This window comes from Syzygium oleosum, unplaced genomic scaffold (assembly GCF_021117445.2).
Source record: "Syzygium oleosum isolate NSW1041296 unplaced genomic scaffold, Sole_v2.1 Sole_v2.05, whole genome shotgun sequence".
Classification (NCBI taxonomy): Eukaryota; Viridiplantae; Streptophyta; class Magnoliopsida; order Myrtales; family Myrtaceae; genus Syzygium; species Syzygium oleosum.
Window position 1 is genome coordinate 13,839,383 of NW_026607489.1, and position 20,708 is coordinate 13,860,090.

The window sequence follows — 20,708 nt, forward strand, 5'->3', positions numbered from 1 at the left end:
AAATTTCCTAAAATTTGCAAAAATTGTCCGTGTTAGCGCTGGCCATGCGATGTAGGACGATTGGCGTCCATATCAATGATATCCGGTCGAAATTGATCGGAAGACTACATTGCTAAATTGTAAAAAGGTTTAGGACTAATATTGACACGATTGAAATGTTTAGGATTAAATGTGGATTGCCCTATGTGGTGATGTAATTTTCATATAGAAATTCTTAAAAGTATGTCGAAGGAAAAATGACATATCATAGATGATCTTCGCTCTCTTTGTGACTCTTTGAGATGGACTGAATTGGCAAAAAACAGGGTTTAGGACTGAATTGGCACAATTGCAATAGGTTTATAACTTTTTTGGTAATTTTCTCGTTAAAAAGTTTAGGACTGAATTGACATCTGCACAATAGACATAGGACTTTCTTGATAATTATCTCCGAGATGTACTCAATGGAATGAAATAAACTTTGTGGTCTTGCAAAAGTTGCATACTTGATGTATAATTCATTAACTATGTCATTTTAAATTTGCATTTCACAAGCTAGCGATGTACTTAGAATTGAACAAATGAAAAGTTGTGAAGGTGCCAAGTAGAAAGCAGAAAAATATTTGGCTTCTGGCTGTTGGGTACTGTCTGGAAGCTCCCGACGAACTTTGATCGACTGTCATAAAGCCAAACTTGCACGTGTAAGCAAAGTTTGAATATTAGGATACCACATGCGTGATTAACTGAGTGAACCTATAACAAGTAAATCACATATACATGACAACGTTTTGTGCTTATGAAAATGAACAGAGAAACATACGATAAATAATGCAAACTAAATGGTACTATCTTGAAAAGAATTACTAGATAAGCATTATAGCAATAAGTACAAACTTCAGAACAACGTCGTAACATCCTGAAGATGACATATAGTCATTCATTGTTAAAAGTTTCTGACACCAATTAATGCACAGACTTTGCTGTGTCATGTAATAATCTTCTACCTCCGTTAACAAGGGTAGTGTAGAGCAATTGATTCCAAGTATCAGGCACACCAGCAAGACACCAATGGCTGCAATCGTTCCCTCCACGGCCTTCGGACCCAAAGGCGGATGGGTGTCCATCTTTCCTAAGCTGCGATAGCTTCGTTATGTCCAGAAGAGTCACCTCCGTTGCCATCTTGCTGAGCACCTCGCTCACGATCGCTGCCGGTGGTGGTGGACCCGCTGGGTACTCAGACCCCGAAATGGGCTCGGTTTGCCCGTCGCAGGTGGTCGTCCCGGACTCGTTCCACTCCTTGCCACTTAATTATTTTCAAGAACAATTTCGAATAATTAGCAGGGGGACGAGTTTGGGGGTTGATCGTCTGTGAATGATCTCATGAACAAGAGGCTAGCTAATTGAAATGACTTACTTGTAATGAGTGGGAGATATGCCTTGGAAAATCACTGTGGTCGTGGTAGGATCGATGTTAGAGTCCACCCACTTGGACCATGTAGTGAGTCCCTCCTTGAAAGCAACCAAACGGTCCATGTCTTTGTGTATGGTCTCTCCTTGCTGAATATAGTCCCATCTGAAATCAAATTAACATGGCATTATCATTGTTGTGCTCCCAATCACTATACTCTACCACACATATCGTTTTCCCTCATTTTTTCAATCGTCTTGACTACTTGGAATTTTTATACAGCAAAAGAATGAAATTTATCCGGGGAACCTAATCATGGATTAGGGTCCTGTTCATATAAGTACATACGGTTGTTTTCTGCCTCTGTGCAGCCACCAGTGCCAAGTGTTGAAGATGAGCATGTCGTATCCTTTCCACGCATTGCCATTGACGATTGAATCAAGCTTCAAAACTCTCCCGATATTCTCTTTCACTACGTCGACCAGAAACGCATTTCGAGATAACACCACAGAAACGCCGTAGTCCTGCAAAACATTCAAAACTTAAAGAAGAGGAGGACGGCCGATAGATTTTCAAGAATGTTTATCTCGACTAACGCCGTATACCGACTGATAATTAGATATCTTAGAGCATGTCAACAAGTATTCAATGGATTGTCCAATCCATCAACATCTCTTCCTTGGGATTAGTCCCTTCTCATCATAGAGAACATTGCATAAGATTCCATGTATATTAACAATGCCTTACATGTATGTCGAAGGTGGAGACATCTCCTGTTCGAGTAACAGTGTAGTTGGAGCGGGTAAGTGAAGCATGCAGCATGCAAGTGAGGGATTGCCACTGATTGAGGCTTAAAGAGTCCCCCACGAACAGTATCTTCTTCCCTCTCATTCTTCGCACGAAATCTTCTCCACTGAATCTGCATCACCATTTCATTCAATGAACACCAAGTGTTTCACCTCAATATGGCTAAGTGGTGCGGAAAAAAAGTATTTTATGCCGATGATTCCACTGTTTTCTCATGTGTCTAGCCAATCACCTCTTACCTGATTAAAATTCTTATGTTACTTGCGAAAATTCCTTTTTTGGGCGATATTTGAAAATTTTTCTTGCTTAGCAATGCCCCTGAGACACTTCACACAGAAGAGACATTTTCTCTCTGTGAAAAGCTGCTTCATTTTCTGGAGGAACTGCTCTGAAGGAAGCTACATGTATAACGACAAGTGAAATAATAGGTTTTAACCTGTCCTTGTTTTGTCTTGATTCTTTCTTCATCTTGCTTCAAAATTTCTGCCGACAATAGTTTTTGTGCCCTAAAATGTTACGAAAAGGAGGAAACCGAGGGTGGCTGAGACCAAAATGATGTGCAGTGCGAGAGTACAACGATTACTAGAAGAGAAGTTCAATCCATGCATGTCTATTCTACCTCGGCAATTCGCAGGCACTTGGCTTCCATTTGTATCTAAGGTAGAGATGATCTGGACGTCCGTTCTTCTGGCAGTCGAACTCCGTCTCGATGAACGGACATGCTGCGGTGTTGTAAAGAGGGCGATAACTATCGTCGTAAACCCAACTTCCTTGGAAGAGTTCGCAACCGCCCACTTCTTGTGGTGCGACTATGGCATTAATCGCTCTATTGAGGCACGGACGAAGGACAAGAGCAAGAACAAATGATGATACAAAGCTAGGAGAGCCAAGTCCCATTGTCGAGAGAGAGAGAGAGAGAGAGAGAGAGAGAGAGAGAGAGAGAGAGAGAGAGAGAGAGAGAGAGGTGTAGTTTGATGACTTGGGGTGATTGAGAAGTTTCTATAAGGCCATTGCTGCGTGCGTGTGTTGCGTGTGGTTGGATTCGCTTCAAGACAAAGACAAGTTAAGCAACAGACTCTCCCACCGTCTCTTAGCTAGTGTGACCGTGCGTTGGTTTTGCATGGACCCCTTTGTACAGTTTGTGACGTAAAAGGATGGTTCTGTCATCATTATCTTCGTTTCATCCAGCTACTTCTTTTTTAGTTGTACTGACTGATGCTTCAAAGGAAAGCCTTGCTCTTTTATATGCGCTATTCATGATCTGCGATGAGACCGACTGAACGCTTTTGTGAACAGTAATTCTCTTACAGAAATTCTTAGAAATAGGTCGAAGATAAAATGACATATCATGGACCATCGTCTCTCTCCTTGCGACTCTCTCAGTCTCTTCATGTTCGTGATGAAATAGGAAGTGTACTCTTCCTCCAAATTTGTCTCAATTGAAAGTAGAAAAAAATTGACTGAAGAAAGTCCTTTAAAAGAAATTTAACCAACATCAAGGGAATTCATACGAAAAGGGTATATTTGGGACCGGGGACGCATTTGTGGGGCTCCCAACAAATTGAAATAATGTACTACATAGGCCAAAAATTAAGCTTTCTAAACCCATTTCTGGAATACTTATCCCCATGATTAATATCCAGACATGCTGGTTCACAAAGGGCAATAAATAAATACATTAGATATAAAATCATTACTCGATTATGATTACGAAGAGACGACAACTAGCTGATACAAAATAGATGCATGTTTTCTTTCACCCTTTCTCACAAAAAGTGACAAGAGAAGTGATTCACATTCTTGCGTATCCAATTCCTCCATTTTCAAGGTCTTGCAGAGTGGTCTTGAACATCTCCATCTGCAAGTTTGAACGCCTACTAGAAGATAATCTTCCCTAACATCTTCCCTTTCAAGCATTGGAGTGAGAAAAACTGCGCACCTTCAACGCGCGACAGATCTCTCTGTTCCATCTTCTAGCTCTGTACTCGGAGGCTATATGCATCATAGATAGCAAATGTTAATATCGAGGGATAGACCCAATCCGGAGAAAAAGTTCATGACTAATCCTACATATAAAATATGAAAAATGATACAAGAAAATCGACCTTTCTCTATCCCTTCTCGCCAAAGAGTTGTTCCTCTAGGACATGTTGCTTGAACTATACCAGCTGCTGTGGCGCCTTTCCCGTCGTAGCGTTTCCTGTGAAAAAGAATGGATTTGTAACTTTGCTGTTCGATCTGTCTTCCACAAATTGGCCTTCACGATGAGTTTTCTCAAAACAATCACACTGAAGCATAGATAAAAGTTACAGGTACCCTGTAAGAAGAACTTCCTGGAAAGTTGATATGGGCAACTTCGTGCGAAGAACGGACATAATTCCAGCTGTCAACGACATTCCTAAATTAACCTGTTTTGAAGTGTGGAATATATAAGTTGTGTGACAAAACTTTTAGTCTTGATTCGACATAATAGCCTATGCATCAGATCAAGTAGAAAGAAGTATCAAGAACGAAATTTCTGAAGATCTGCCAGTACACTTCCTTAAAGTGGGAGTTCCAAGACTCTCTTACAGGGACCAAATTTACCTCATTCATGAAGATGTAACCATGGTCAGAGCTCATAAGCCTGTAATCATGAGCCAGTGCAAAAATACAACCCGCTCCAACTGCATGATCTCTGCCATATGCAAAGCGCTATGTTAAAATCAAGAGAAAAGATAAATCTAGTTGGGCTGCTAAAATAATTACCAACCCATTTTCTGAACAAATCGATTTTGACTATTTGAGCCTTTTCAGTGTAATTTGCAAGGAACTTCACCTAATAACAGCTATAGTTGGAAGATGGAATGTCAACAACTTGCTCACCAGCTTCTGAAATGACATCAGATACTCCTGCTCAACAACAGGCTCGTGGTTTTAACTTATATGAGCAAACTAGAAAACATAACTTGTATGTTGGGCATATTAATTATTTGGAAACATACTTACAATGGCGCTTCTTCTGTCTGTGCATCTTAAGTAGCTTACATCCATCCCATCCGAGAAGAACTTACCCTTCATTCACACAAAATCAAAAGACAGCGCAAGTTACTTTTGTATTCTCTCTGATAGTTATCTTCTGACAATGAGATATGCAGCTCATGGATGAAGGTCTACTTATTCCATGAGTACACGCTAATAACCGCTACATGCACTAGAGTGTATCACCTGATTTGTTGTGATCAACACACGTGCCTTTTCATCCCTCGCGATCTGGAGTCAAACAGAAGTGACAGTTGTGAGCTGTTTGATTGGGCATATTGCACACTGATAATTATTCCATAACAGAGATTGGAGGGGGTTGGTGTTTGTCGGAGAAATTTATGGAATATCACGCGCTATGATTTTTTCTGAGATATTATGACAAGTGAGATAGTCCTAGTTCATCTCCGCAATGACTTCAAAGTGCACATGGTGTAACTACAAGGTCAGAAGTCACTTTCAGCATACTTTGGCAAAGATGTTGATAGAAAGGGAGAACAAGAAACAGATCGATATTGCATTCTCTACTTCATATTTTCTTTTGTGATGTAGTCGTACCACTTTCTTAAGTAGAAGACATACCTGGTCAAGGAGCTCATTGATCAAACATATTGCCGCCGGAGAGAACCCGTGGAAATTGGTGCTAGTTTTGAACAAATGATCATTTTGAGCAGCAAAGTATACAGGGGTGAAGAGTGAACTACACTGTACCTGTGACGGGATTCTCCAATTAAGCTCAGGATATAAACACCACCTCCGACCATGCCTAACTCACAGAACTGGTCTTCTTTGTTTATCTCTGTGGATGCCAATGGATTCCAGGCACGATCCTGTATTTCCATGGGATAATACCGAAGCTATAGGTTGGAGAGAGCAAGTCCTCAAAGAAATGTTCAGACTTCAGAATTTGTTGTGCGCCGTCCATGTGAGCAAACTCTGCACTATATATAGCTGGTTAGATTCTGTTGCCTACAGTCCTCGCGACCTGACTTCAATCAGTCAAGCAAGCTCTCTCTTGGATCTTACAACAGAAGCAGTCCCGTCAACGTTATTGAGCGTTTCAACTTAGAACAACAAAGCAAGGTGATACTTTAGTGAAACAAACAAACAAGGAGGGACAATTTTGTTGGATGTAACGACGGTGAACAAGTCTCTGTCATATCCATTGCAAAATGTTATCTGGTAAAACTAGTACTATGGCCATAATGCCTAGACCTACAGAATAAAATGACTCTTAATTTAGTATCAACTCTTAGATTCCAACGTTAGTCGCCTGCTCATGCCGCTGTCAACTTTTGAAATCTTACTCTAGTCCCTAAAATAGTGACTGAGGCTGATGAGGCAGCCGAAATACAAGACACCCAATTCATGTCATAAGATCTCATAAAGATTGCAAACTTGCAAGGTTTCTGAGAAGGATGAGAGGGAGCTATAAACATGTAGAGATTAATCTCGTCATTGCACTTCTCAAAGATCGGATAATATCATGAAATTATCCCCACTATGCCAACTCTTGCTGGACCACTTTTCAGTTCGAGAACTCTAAATCTGCCCTTAGAGGTTTAAAACAAGAATAGCAACAAACGTAGATGGCTGCCACAAAGTAACCAGGCATTAGAGAAAGAATGCTTTAAAAGATTATCCCTACTTGTTTATTACATTGGCAACATACTCTTAATGGCTTCCCTGTGTTTACGAAAGTGGAAGGCTCCAGATAATTGGTAATCCAAATGAGTTCCTACCAAATTGCATTGAAACATCAGAGGGACTGAATTTGAGATTTGACCATTAAATCTTGGCCTTTTGTCGATGGCTGGGTGTGATCTACCTCTGTATTCTGGCATCAGATGTCCTCGGTACATCCAAACAATGAGAACTAAAATTGCAGGATGAAGGGGATCACATGACGTCCATTGACCAGCCGGCGAGAAACTAAGCAATTCTCATCTAAACAAGTAGTCAGGAATCATCTGAAAGTGACTCTCATCGAGACTTCCAAAAATATGACGAGAAGCACTAGGAATGGCGAGAAACTCCCAAGTTCATGCACCTAAACAATGAAGCAATGAATGCTCGGTCTCCGCTTATCATGGTACTAGTGTACTTGGGAGTTTCTCTCCCAAAAAGAGGCACCTCTGTTTGTCTGCATTAGTTATTGTTTGGACTACGTGCCTTGGCTGATTGCCATGGAACGTCTGGTGCGAAGCCAGGACATGCCCTTTGCATGGACATAAAACAAATTGGCAGCTAAATCATACAATGACTATCTACAAAGTGGCTTCTAATTTAAGCAATGACTATCTAGATGTCGAAATTGATCCCATGGGTATGCAAAGAGGGTTGGGTACAAACATAGAAACAGGCTAGAGGGAACCGGACAACCATTACATTTACAGTGTGATCAGATTAAGCTACACTTGCAGACCACCCTTCGGACGAATTACGCATATCTTGTTACAGTCCTTAGTTTTTACAATTAGCATTTGATCAAGAACATGGAGCCAACTATCAGACACAGGCCAAATCTTAGAAAATGTTAATCTCAGGCAATCAGAGAAGTGAAACCTATTTTTTCTTTTTTTCTTTTTAGATCTGACCTACTCTAACTCTTCTCTCTCTTTCAGACTTTTACTTGATCTTTTTGCAGAGCGTGAGAGTTGAACCCAACATCTGAAACTAAACCTCCCCATTCCACCCAATTCTCTTGAGTGAACCCCGGTTAACAAGTTGATATCTTTGATGAGCGGGCATGACACAATTGGTCTGGGCAGTCACATGACTTAAATCTCCTTGAGAGATTGTTGCGTACAATTTGCAACTAAAGAAGGTAATCACTATCCATGAAAATTTTTCCCAATTCATGATGGGGAAATAGAACAAGCTTAGATCTAGACAAGAAAATATGATCTCCAAGGGATGGAAAGGAAAACTTTCGGCCCATTAGAAGTTCTTGAAAGAATCAGTGGCATACAACTGAATTCAGAAAATTCCTTCCAGTGGCGTGCCACAAAAATGAAGGCAGCCATGTGTACTTATGCAATATCATCAATCATATCTGGTAACATAAACAAGAAACGGTACAGAAGCAAAAGAACATCGAAACTAATCCTACTGCTTAAACAACATACAATGAAATATTTAGGAAAAAGGAAAAGAAAAATGCGAACAAAAAAAAAAGAAGCATAATTGATGCTTTGCTCGACCCTTTGTCATACCAGCCCAAAGAGCACCTCCGGGTCGTCCAACTTCTTACCTGCAAAGCATGAGCCTCAAATTAAAGAACATAGAAATCCAGAAGACAGACTCAACCTGCATATTAGTGTCAACGCACCTGCACTTTGAGCTACCAAGCGTGAGCTCTAAATCATCTGATCCAGGCTCATCATGAATTCTCTCTCCTTCCCACGGCTTCACAAGGCCCTTCCCATTGACTCCAAATGCAAACTCATTTGAAATCACTTCCGACATAGGGATATCTCCAGTGTGATCAGCGGCAGCAGCAATGGCAGGAGAGCATGTTCCACTTTGCCCAGGTGTCCATATATGAGATCCACCCCCAGCCAAAACCTCTTGCTTTGAGCCAAAAGGATTGGATGAGACGAGTGTAAATGTGGGAGACACTGGGCCTCCCTGGGGAATTTGGATCCTAGAAATCCATTCAGGGTCAGGAAGGATCCGATGGCCAGGGCTCGGTGGAGTGGAAGATGGCATGAAGGAGTAGCGCTCACCCCAGCCAAAGCGGGTGGATTGGTCATCCAAGACAGTCTTAACTCTGGGGCTTCTAGCAGTTGGAGAGCTCAAATGAGGTGTGACAGGAGCACTGATTGAGCTTCCGGGGAGATAGAGATGAGGGAGCTTTGAAGAGGAGGCTGATGACGAAGCAGAGGAGAAGTTCTTGAGCCATGGAATTAGGAAACTCCCATCTGAATTAGCATTGGCTGCGTAGAAGGATGAGGCAGGACTTGGAAAAGATGATGAGCCTGGGCTTGGGTTGTGGGTTGGGTAGTAAGAAGAAGATGGACTCACTGTTTCAGATCTAGCCACCATATCCACATGCTCTACAGGTTTGCAACCCTGATTTAATTGCAACAATAAAGTAGTAAAGTTTAGAGAATATAACAAAAGGCACTTTTGGATTTATGTTTGAGTGTGTTTGCACTTTTGGAGATAGCCATAAAGAGAACGGAAGTTAGCCCATATAATCAACCATGAAAGGAGTAATTAGTTAACTGAAACTGAGTCATCTACATAGTGCAACTCTTTCATCCAATCCAAGTTCCTCCCTCCAACAATTTTAATACATCAGAGCTAACTATTTGAGTGGGCAAGTCCTACCTGATAGAGCCAGTCCTCTCACCCATTTGAACACGCAAAACTCTTCACTCAAAACACTGTCATTTCTAGGTATGTACTTCTCTACCAATACTGACCATCTATCTAGCAAAACATATGAGCTATTCTATTCAACTTCTCATAATGGCAACATATACGCAGGTCCGTGCAAATGTTGGTAAGGAAAATCCACGATGAGGAGAAGTTATGGACTACAGCCAGTTGACGAGGAAAATCCACAAAACACAAACCAGGCTCTTAGTCTTGGATGTGTCGCATGTGAATCTATGTGTAGGTAACCAGCCTAGAACAGGTCATGATTTATTCACACTGCAGGAATTTGGTTCGCAGAATTGTAGTACTTGATACCAAGCAGAGTGTTACCAATTCTTCAGAATTGTAACCGTCAAACCGCAACATTCACACTTATTCTAGTGATTTATAACCTAAAAGTAGCTTCGAGGCCAAGGCAAAAATTCTTCAAGTCTAAAATTTGGAGACAATTACCTTCCGATACGTGGTGCCGTCGGCTTCCACGATCCAGCCAGCCTCGTCACAGAGAGCCTTGAGGACTTCGTTGTTGTCGCAGTGCTTCGGGAGCTTGTAGTTACCGTACATCCTAAGCCCCGTGAAAATCTTCGCGGCTATGGCTCTCCTCCGCCTCTCCCTCCTCTTGTTGTTCTCTCTCTCCCTCCATGTCGGCATCCGCGAGCCCGACGTCATGTTCATCGAACCCACAGACTCCCTCCCTCCCTCCCTCTCTCTCACTGTTTCCAAAACGATCTCGAGATCTTCCGACCTTTTCCCCACGGAATCAAATCCAGCGCATCAGAGACTCAGACCAGAACTCCACTTCGGGCGCACAAAGCCAGAGCGCATTCCAGGCCGATAATTCTCCGAAGCCAGGTTAAGCAAATCGATTATATAAGCGGAACGAGCGGACGAGAGAGGGCTTCCCGCGACCAATTCGACCACACAGCGCGAGCTCTGCGCTGATCAACGAAGCGGATTCTTCGAGGAAATCGACAGGGACGACTTCGATCGGAGGAGGAGGAAAAACCGTAGCGATTGCGAGAAGCAAGTTACCTCTCGCGACGGCGAAGGTTCGAGATTCGGCTGCAACAGCGACGGCGCTTGACTCGGTCGGAGGGCGACGAACTTTGACTTCGACGGGGGGGGGGGGGGGGTCCGATTCAAGACCAGATCTAGAACCTCAAGAAGAGACTGGAAGTGCGTGCGACTGCGCGTGGGCGTTTGCGGGCGACGCGGGATTTCGCTCGGAGCACGGGAAGAAGAGCGAGGGAGGCGCAGAGAGGGTGTGTGAAAGGGAGAATCGGCGAAACGGAAGAGCGGGTCAAAGCATTTCGACTGACTGACAGTGACAGTGACAGTGAAGCCTTGATGCTGACGCTTTGATCCCTCCACGTGGGCTCGGGCTGACGGGCGTGCCCGGATCCAGACCCGATGGAATGGGGCTGAAGCCCAACGGCGCATGGACCCGAACTAGGACCAATAGAGATTCAGTTGGTCCGCATTTGAGGTTACGAAAATTGTTTTAGTGATTTTGCATCTGATTTCCCGAATTCCTCAAATACATGCTAACCACATCGTCAAGCAAGAAATCGGTCCTACTTTCGCTATGTTTACGGGTGCGTTTGGTTCAACATTTGCAAGGGGCTTTGGGGGTCCTTGGACAAATGCAATGCAAATGGCGTTTGACGAATTTTTTGGAGAACATTGGAGAGGTACAGTTGCATTTCCAAAGACCTTTAGCTCGAGGTAGATCCAAAGTTCCTTTAGAAAGTAACATTCTTGTAATGCAGCTTGGCACTATTCACTGTACATCGATACTATTTATCTTCCCGATCGTTTGCACAGGAGGACATGGACAAAGGTTGATGACCACCACTTAAGGGTCGCGACCCTGCTGACGAGACCTGAGGTCCTGTGACCTCAGGTGTCGCCCCAGGCTGACGGTCGCTTAGGTTGCGCGTCCTCAAGCGAGGTTGTTGATAGCAAAATTTAGCCTCGCTGGAGGCTCGCTTACCTCTCGCAGACCGCTAAGTCCTTGCCGATTTTGAGTGTTTTTTTCAAAAAAAGTAAAAATGCTTTCTAAAGTGTAATTTTGCTAAACACTTAAAATTGTTTCCCAATGTACTTTAAAATTACAATTTACCAAACATTGATTGGGTTTTGGTAAACTCTTTAGCTCAAAAGTCTTTGTATGTTTCCAAAGACATTTCCCAAAACCGAACCAAACCAACATCAAACATTTTCTTTACGAAATATAACTTGCATGTCTAGCGGCGTTTGACAGCCTATCATTCCTGTTTTCTGGATAAATTTTCTGTCTCATACACTATGGGTGCATTTGTTTCACGGAAAATGTATCATTTCTAGAAAATACTTTCCAAGAAATCATTTTTCTAGAAAATAAGCTCATTTTTCGATGTTTGGCTAAAATCCAAAAAATACTTGGAAAGTATTTTAAGTTGTTTAGTAAGGAAAATCTGATGGTGTCGCGACCGAACTCCCGAGCCCTTTTTTATCGAACATGCAAAAAAGGGGGGCTCGCCTGGTACGTGCTAAGTCTAGGTTTGTGACTTAACTCGGGCTCTCCCAAGCCCATACTGTGACATCCCGAATTTCGGCCCATTTTTGGGATTTATAAAACGTGTAATTCGTCAGTGTGCTTATAGTAAAATCTCGCCCGGGAACTGATCACTCCCGGTTATTATTTTAAAATTGAGATTTCGCTAGAATCGCACTCGATCGAATTTGGCCGTTATTTAGAGCCCAAACTTTGGTGTCGAATTTCTTGGAGTTCCGGGACGAATTTAATTGGACGGTGTTGATATTATTGTGGCCAGCCTCGATATTACCCGGGATATGTGAAAAGTGAATTTTTGACCGAGTGCGAATTTGGACTAGTAGACCTCCCTCGAGGTAGTGTAATTTAATTAATTTGGCATTTGTCCCTTATTATATTTTAGGATTAATTTTGGACCGTTGGATCGTTTGTGGGTTTGAATCGTGGTTCGTTGGATCGTGATAATGGCGTTTGACTTTTGGCCCTCCTCTCTCTCTCTCTTTCTCTCTCTCTCTCTCCTCTGCGCCCGTCACCTCCCCCCTGCCCGCGCGTCCCTTCTGCCCCCCTCTCTCTCTCTCCTTCTTTCTCTTCTTCTTCCTTCTTTCTTCTTCTTCTTCCTCCTCCTTCGCCGCTCGATCGTTTCTGCTTCTGCTCGCCCCAGCCGACGCCGACCGAGCTCGCCTCCAGCCCCGTCGCCGTCGCTGCTGTCGCCCGACCGAGCTGTGCCGCCGCTCGTCGCCCGCGACCGCCGCTCGTCGGCCCTGTCCGCCTGTCGCCGGCCCTGTCTGCGTTGCACGCGAGTAGCGCCTTGCCGCTGGGCGTCCGCCGTGGTCCGGCTGCCTCACCTGCCCGTCCGCCGGCTCGCCCTCCGTCGCCCGGCCGCTCGTGACGCGCCGTGCCGCTCCGCCGCCGCGCGACTTCCTCTCCCCCGTTGCCCCCTCGGCTTCGCGGGCCGCGTGAGCCGCCGTTCCGGCCACTGCCGCTCCGCCTCCGCCACCCAGCCTCTCCTCGCCCATCTCCGCCGACCCGCCGCTTCCCTTGGGCCGCCACCACCTCCCCTTCCCCGTTTTTCATCCTCCCCGACGCCTCTCCTGCTTTGGGCCTCCCCGCCGCCGGCCGGCCCGCCGCGCGCCGCCTCTGCCGCCGCTTGCCGCCCGTCCGCCACCACCCGGCCCTCGGCGACCTTGCTCACCCACTTGCAGCACTGGCTCGCCGGACTCACCCAACCGCCGTCGTTGTCGCCGCTCGCCCGAGCGCCCCGAGCCGTGGCCGAGCTCGCCTAGCCGCTGCCCAGCCAGCCCGAGCGTGCCCAGGCCGTGGCCGGACTGCCCCGGGCCGTGGCCGAGCTCCGGCGCCACCGTTCATCCGGCCCGCATCGTTCATCCGGCTGCATCTGTTCATCCCGCCCGCATCGTTTCATCCTCCTGTTTTGAGCCCGTGTGGGTTTTTCCCGGGCCATATTGAAGTAAGTGACTTTCTAAACCCTATTTAGTACTTTGGGTATTTTATGACTTGTCTCGGGTTTAGAACGGTTAGAGCGTGATTTAATTTAATTGTATTATGATATAATTGTGCTAATTGGATTGGATAAAATAATGTGCATGATTTGGGTGATCGTACGTGGCCGACTTGAACGTCGGGTTTGTGGATTGACGTGGCGAATTGTGAATTGGATTGAGTTGTGAATATGGATGGTTTAATGCAATTGGCGTGAAATTGATTGAATTGAATGGCGTGTGCATGCCTGTCGATTATAAGCCCGGATTGATCGGAGGGCTACGGACTTGGGACGTGTTGACGGCGGTCCGTGTGAAGGCATGAATGGCCGGTGTGCCAAATGGATGCGGGCTTGAGACGTGTTGACGGTGGCCTGTTAGAGGTGTGTTGGACCGGGACGTATTTACGTCGGTCATTGGAAATTGAGCTCGGATTGATCGGAGGGCTACGGACTTGGGACGTGTTGACGGCGGTCCGTGTGAAAGCATGAATGGCCGGTGTGCCAAGTGGGCCTGAGGCGCAGTGGCGCGGGCAGTGAGAATGGACCTGAGGCGCAGTGGCGCGGGTCGTGAGAAAGATGTTCGGCCACGCATGCGATTTGAGTGTGATTGAAATGTCTGGTTGAGTGTGACTGAATTGGCTGGTTGAGTGTGATTGAATTGGCTGGTTGAGCGTGTGATTGAATTGGCTTGGTTGAATGTGTGGTCGAATTAGTAAGATGAATTGCGTGCAAGTGTGGTTGGCGTTTGAGCAATTGCGATGTGCTATTTAGTTACTATTACTGCATTACCATGTTATGACTAACGTGCAGTGTTAGCATGGGTTCGATGGTGAGGTAAGTATAAGGATGCGATTTTACATTATATATGGGGTAGATTGCATGTACGACTTGTCTGGGTACGCATTGGCCTATGTGGGGTATATGGGGTTGCTTATTGAGACTCGTTCTCACGGTTATTATATAACCATTTTCAGATCTGCGACAGTGATTGATTGGAGACGCCACTAGGGTATCTCGGGAGTGGAGGACGGGTCAGGTTGCCCTATATTTTTGTGTGCCCCTCTTTTGTATAGTGAAGTAGGATAACCAAACCACTACTCCGTTTTGATGTTGTGTATTTGGAATTATTGTTTTGTGCTATCCCTTCGTCATATTTTATTGTCCGGGTTGTTTTATTTCGCTTTCGCTTGCGTAGTTCGTTTGGGTCGGCGACGCGTCTTGAGACGTCGCGTTCAATGATCGACCATCGAGGGGTGATCGCGCGCTCGTAGGGTGCGGGGCGTGACACATACCATATCGCGACCTAGGGTTTAAGTTTCTTAACATGCAGGTGATTTATATCAAGGAGTCGCCACTAATCGATTTGGGGTGGGCCGATTAGAAACCCAAATAGGGTGATGGGAGAATCACCCTACTCCTGCAAACCAGAGATTAACTGAGTTCGGGGACTTGGTTACACTAGTTGGATAACTAATGCCCTTTCGGTACCATTTTACCTTGTTCATTTTTTAAAACATTTATCAGGCAGTTTGGATTGATTTTAGGACCTTTCTCCTAACATGTGAGGTGATCAAGCGAGTGCATAATCAGAAACGATTAGCAGTCAGGAACATAACAATTCATGCAGCCTAAGGTTCTAACCTTAACTAAGTCAGATGACATTCAAAAAATAACTCATGCGATTGTATTAAAAATATGCACAATAATATAGCGATAATAAAAATAACATGCAAAATATTACCGCGCAATCTCAGGCTTGTCTAATTTAAACAAGACAAAAATATGCATAATAATACTACAATAAATTAAACATTTAGAATATATCACACAATAATTTTTTAAAAAAAGATCTTTTCTTTTTTTATTTGAAAAAAAAAATTTAAAAATTTTTCTTTTCGAGAAAAAAATTGAAAATAATACAGAAAAAGAAGAAAAGAAAAAAAAATTTAAATTTTTTTTTGAAATTTTTTAATAATTTTTTATTTTTAAAATAAAATAATAAAAAATAATAATATAATATTAAACCGGGTCGGGTCGGATCCGACCCGGGTCAACGGATCCGACCCAAGCGTTGACCCGGGTCGGATCAGCTGAACCGGGTCGGTCAGACCGACCGAGGTCGAGTCGGCTGAACCGGGTCAGACCGAACCTGTGGGAGCAGCCGCCGGCGAAGCCGAAAATCGGCCTCTTGCCGGCGGACCCAGACCGGCGCCGCCCCCAAATCGGCCCCTGGGACTAAAACCAAACCTCTCCACCCACCGGGGTCACCGTCCGATCACCCGTTCGTCGGCCGGCGGCCAAAAACAAACCAGCCTCTTTGAGGCATTTCATCGAGCAGGTAGCGTGCGCGGCAAAAATCAAGAGATCTCGGCCTCCTCCGGCGACTCGGTCAGCTCCGACGGCCTTGGTTCACCTCCAACGGTGAGCAGGGACTGGGACCGACGTCGATATGGGCCGGGATTCGCACGAAATGGCCGGCGCGAGTCCCGGCCCAACCACGCCGGAAAACAGGGGAAAACAGAGGCGGTTCTCGGCCGGGAGAGACTCACCTGGTCGACGGCGCGTTCTGGGGGGTCTCCGGCTGCTCCGTGGGCGACGGTGACGCTGCTGGTTCTCCTTCTTGCTCTGGCGAGCTCTCTCTCTCCCTGTTTTCTCTCGGTGCTCTTTTTCTCTCTCTCGGCCTCTCGCTCTGTTTTTTTTTTTAAACCGCCGGCCGACCTCTCTCTTCTCTTTCTCTGGTCTTTTATGGTCGCGGTACGAGCACGGCGGTCGCCGGAAGAGCTCTCAGTCTCTCAGTCTCGCTCAGTCTCTCTCTTTCTCTCTGTCTTTAAAAAACGGTCGACCGGGGCCTCTCTCTCTCTTCGGCTTTTATAGGCGGCGACGACGCGTCTCACCTGCTCTCGCGTCCGCATGACGACGGCCTGCACTGGCCTACGCCACCCCACGACTTTCGTGGCCATGGCAGGCCGGTGCAGAGCAGAGCAGGGGGGCCGGTTCAAAACAAACGCAGAGAGGAAGGAGGAGAGGATAAGGGAGCCGGGGAAACGGGGAGGACGGGACTGGCAATTAATGCCAGTCCCGTCGGCGTGCTCCTTCGGCCTTCTTTTGGCCGGACAGCGACGGCGAGAAGCGACGCCGCCGTGCGTCACACTTCCGTCGCGAACAGAGGCGAACAGGGGCAGTGAGAGCGACCGTGGATGGGGGAAGAAGGAAGGAGAAGGGCTGGGCCGGGCCAAGCCCAGCTCGCGTGGGTAGAAAAAGAAAAAGAAAAGTGAGCCGAGCCCACGCCGGGGGAAAGGAAGAAAAAAGAAAAGGGCCGGGTCGGCCCAGCCCCGACCCAGCCCGATTCGATTTTTTTTATATTTATTTATTTAAGGATTAATTAAGAAAATATGCTCAAATAGGCCCTATTAATGCAAATATACCTAATGCCTATATGCAATGCATTGAAATAGAAATATTTTTTGTTTTAGGAATTAAAGAAAATTAACTCCTAAATTTTGTGTAATTAATTTTTGGGCTAATTAAAATGGGTGTCAACAGATGGTGAAAATTATCAAAATTTTTTTGTATTTTTTAAATTATTTGTTATTTTTAAATTATTTTTATTAGGAAAAAAATACATGAATGTTTTCCTTCATAGAAAGAAGAGAAAAAGAAAAAAAAAAAAGAAAGAAAGAAAAAAAGAAACAAAAAAATATTAACAAATTCAAAATGAGCAATTCCGAAAAGTGTTTTCACCTTTTTAAATAAGAGAATTCACTTTCCTAAAAGTAAATATGATATTTTTGTTGACTGGAAAGTATTTTCCGTTGACCAAATCATTTTCGGAGAACCAAACGAATGAAAGTTCGAAAAACACTTTTCGGAAAAATATTGTCACCAAAACAAACACACCCTATGATTTACATTGAAATCATGTCAGTCTATTACTTTCTTTCCCTCTTCGATATGAAGTGGACTAGCGACCAAAAAACACGATAAAATGAAGTGGACTGATGTCCTGCAGTAACCGTGCATTTCCAAAACATAACTATAGTCAAAATCAAACTGCTTATGTTTTGCCCCTCATATCCAGAACCACAAACAGTCTGCTCGTCTGTTTGGGCTTGGTTATCACATAAGGAGAGAAAACGCGAATTCTGTCCGCCAAATTAGAAGGAGTCACCACATAATGCCCGCAGAAGATCATCGCAAAGTTTATCTCCATAGGAAAAACCAAACTCTAGAAATGAATGATTGCGAGTAGCTGTAAATTTTGGTCCTTGCTAACAATTCTTGCCATGCAGAACTTGGATGCCTTGTGGGGTCTCCTAGATCTGCAAATGGAGAGGCAATTGCTTCAGCTAGGTGGGAATTTACTCGGGAAATTTGCAGCTCTGTCACTTACTTCGGTTTTCTGGTTAAAGAAATTAGCTTGATCCGAAAAAGAAGCAAACAATATAAGGTCAAAATTTCACAGATAGTCATCCTTCTCCAGCCATGTTCCCAGAATGAAGCATGACTTGCAATAAGTGGTTTTAGCTTAATGAAAATTTCATTTAACCAGTCTTTGCTTGAAAAAACAATCTGACAAATCATCAGGGGTCAAAAAAGTCAAATACTTACACTTTCAGTCTGGTGATGCACAGCAAGGCCATCTCCAATCGTGTAAAGTCATCCAGGCAAGACTACACAGCATGTTCTACTTATTCATCTCCTCATGTCATTCTAAATTCAAATCCTTCCTCAGGGAGAGAACATTGGGTCCTTGAATACCCCATATTCCAGCATGTGAAAGTTATATCAACAAGATTTACTCATGAAGATTGGCGGTTTTGCATCTGCATGTAAAAGAGCAGTTAGAAGCATGCACAATATACAGTAAATTCCATAACGAGAAAAGGTTAAACATCAGCGATCCACCCATATATCATCTTCATTGCAAATAAAAACATAAGCTGCACCTGAAAGATCCCATACTTCTCATAATGTGAAAAAACAACAGGAACCAAGTGTGGATGGCAACTATGGTGGAACTGGAGGTAGATATTAGCCACCTCAAGATTTCATCTCCTTAGCTCACACGTCTCTCGTGATGAATGAACTATATGCTAGCCAAAACTAGTGTCTGAGTTTAATGACGATGTTGCCCTGTAAACAGACCTAGAAGTAGATATGATGTAAAGAGGTGTTGTCCAAAACCAGAAGTACCTGAGAGTAGTTTAAGTCCTTCTCTAGACCTGCGAAGTGGTTTGGCTCAATTTCACAATGTCTCTCAAAACTCTACTCACAGAGTCCTTCAGCTCTTGAGTAATCTTCAACTGGGAAGGCACCAATTCCAGCGCATATAGAGTGATGACGTTCATCACAGTATCCAACCTCAAGGTATTTGTTTCGCTGTTCCATACACTCTGGTTAACAAGCTTGCACGATTCTCTCAAGACGCATTCTCTGCACACCTAAAAGACAAAATCAAAAGGAAAAATAATAAGAAATAGATCATCATTTTTTCACATTATAGGGACCCCATCAACTTCATCGATCGGAGAGGAAACATCTTGAACAACTACTGGCTCACATTGTCCTCTTGAATACTGAAGAAACTCCGCAATCTTTTAGCAGCAAAGACATTCTTTTTTGCAGTGGAAGGGCAGCCAAACAGAGCTATCTTTTTCAAGTCGCTCCCTGACAACCATCTAGACACAAAACACACAAGTTCAGCATACTATGTGGACAGAAGAAAACACAGATCAGCACAAGTAACAAACAAATATAATACAACTCAATAAAAGGATCAAGAAATACCAATTCCCCCTCAATTTACTCAAATCAAATACTGCTTCCTGGGTGTCATATGTGATATTGGCTCACTAGGCATAACCTCTAATATTCTGAAAATCTATCAATCCAAGCTCATACCCTCCTCCTCACAACAATCATGACAAGTTGTACTTCAAAAATTCCTTGGCTTCATTTATCTTAGCCGATTCAACCTCATCTCCATTGCACACAACACTTCATATCGTCGAGAATGCATAATCCAATAAACTTGGCAAACCGGCTTACTTGGCAATCTCTTGATGGTCCTTGCCGAACTTCTCGGCCGCGAATTTCACGAAATCTCTGCTGTAGCTGTCTTCGAAACGAATCGCGTCCCACTTTCCGTCCTTCTTCAAGAAATTAGCCTCTCTAAAGTAACCTTCCTTGTGCAAATGAGCCAAGAAAGCCTCCGCATCCGGAGACAGCTCCTTTATAACAGGGACACCCTCGGGAGGCCTCTTGGCCTTCTCCCGCTTTCCATCCACGTAGAGATCGTACAAGCTCGCGGGCGCCCTTCGACCCCGCCCCGGAGCGGCCGCGTCGCTCTTCGGCCCGTCGTCCCTGCTCTCCAGGATCCTCACCTCCTCCTCCAGCCGCTTCAGCCTCGCGCCCAGCTCGCTCCTCGCACCCTCGGATTCGCTTTCGCTTTCGCTGCCGCGCTCGTCGGTTCTCGGGGACAGCCCCACGGCCTCTTTGAAGTACGCATCGAGGGGCTTCTTCTTCCTCCTGTCGCCGATGTTTTCCTCGGCGTGGGATCGAGTCGAGCTTTCGGACGCCGGGGCGGCGGCGAAACCGCATCGAGGATGAGCTGAAGGGGGTTTCCGGAGGGTCGGACGGAGGTCATGGGGTTGTTTAGGGTTTGGGCGTCTGAGGAAGGACAGGGTTTTGAGAAGACGCATGATCGTCCGTCCCCTGCGCGCCGGAACTGGAAGTGCCCGATCGATCGATGGTGGCCGTCGCTCGCTGAAATTGAGATTGAGAGGGACATGGAGAAGAAGGGTCGACTTTGGGCCTGTTAGATGGGCCTGATCAGCCCAAACATTCCCATGGACCTGAAGCCCAAAAAGACTATTGGTAAGTTGAATCAGCATTGTTATGTGTACATAAAGCAACCGCTTAAAAGGTCTCGCTCGAGCCATGACTATTTGGTATCATCCATGGCCTGAAAGTCAAAGGTTTGTCGAGCCCATTATCGCGGCCTCACTATAGCCTTATTAGAGTTCGAAAACTCTTGCGCTCAAAGTTTAATACAGACACTTCTTCCGATAAGC

The 20,708-nt window shown here is 44.9% G+C and overlaps 3 protein-coding genes and 1 pseudogene across 3 annotated transcripts; all 4 read right to left on the reverse strand.

Moving 5' to 3' along the window:
• Positions 1-499: 499 nt before the first annotated feature.
• LOC115663327 (protein trichome birefringence-like 41) lies at positions 500-3,135 on the reverse strand. Its single transcript, XM_030585340.2, has 6 exons — positions 2,814-3,135; positions 2,135-2,306; positions 1,736-1,911; positions 1,394-1,552; positions 984-1,282; positions 500-655 (listed from the first exon to the last, which is right to left on the reverse strand). Exons 1-6 carry the CDS (start codon positions 3,089-3,091, stop codon positions 528-530), a joined length of 1,212 nt encoding a protein of 403 aa, XP_030441200.1. The 5' UTR covers positions 3,092-3,135; the 3' UTR covers positions 500-527.
• Positions 3,136-3,860: 725 nt separating this feature from the next.
• Positions 3,861-8,014, reverse strand: LOC115663355 (enoyl-CoA delta isomerase 2, peroxisomal-like; annotated as a pseudogene).
• A 148-nt stretch (positions 8,015-8,162) lies between these two features.
• LOC115663335 (BES1/BZR1 homolog protein 4-like) lies at positions 8,163-10,885 on the reverse strand. Its single transcript, XM_030585347.2, has 3 exons — positions 10,055-10,885; positions 8,547-9,289; positions 8,163-8,468 (listed from the first exon to the last, which is right to left on the reverse strand). Exons 1-3 carry the CDS (start codon positions 10,274-10,276, stop codon positions 8,465-8,467), a joined length of 969 nt encoding a protein of 322 aa, XP_030441207.1. The 5' UTR covers positions 10,277-10,885; the 3' UTR covers positions 8,163-8,464.
• Positions 10,886-17,616: 6,731 nt separating this feature from the next.
• Positions 17,617-20,410, reverse strand: LOC115663895 (uncharacterized). The gene is made up of 5 exons (XM_056311991.1): positions 19,684-20,410; positions 19,196-19,313; positions 18,829-19,076; positions 18,244-18,458; positions 17,617-17,954 (listed from the first exon to the last, which is right to left on the reverse strand). The coding sequence occupies exons 1-3, from the start codon at positions 20,334-20,336 to the stop codon at positions 18,852-18,854; spliced, it is 996 nt and encodes a 331-aa protein (XP_056167966.1). The 5' UTR covers positions 20,337-20,410; the 3' UTR covers positions 17,617-17,954; positions 18,244-18,458; positions 18,829-18,851.
• Between the last annotated feature and the right edge of the window lie 298 nt (positions 20,411-20,708).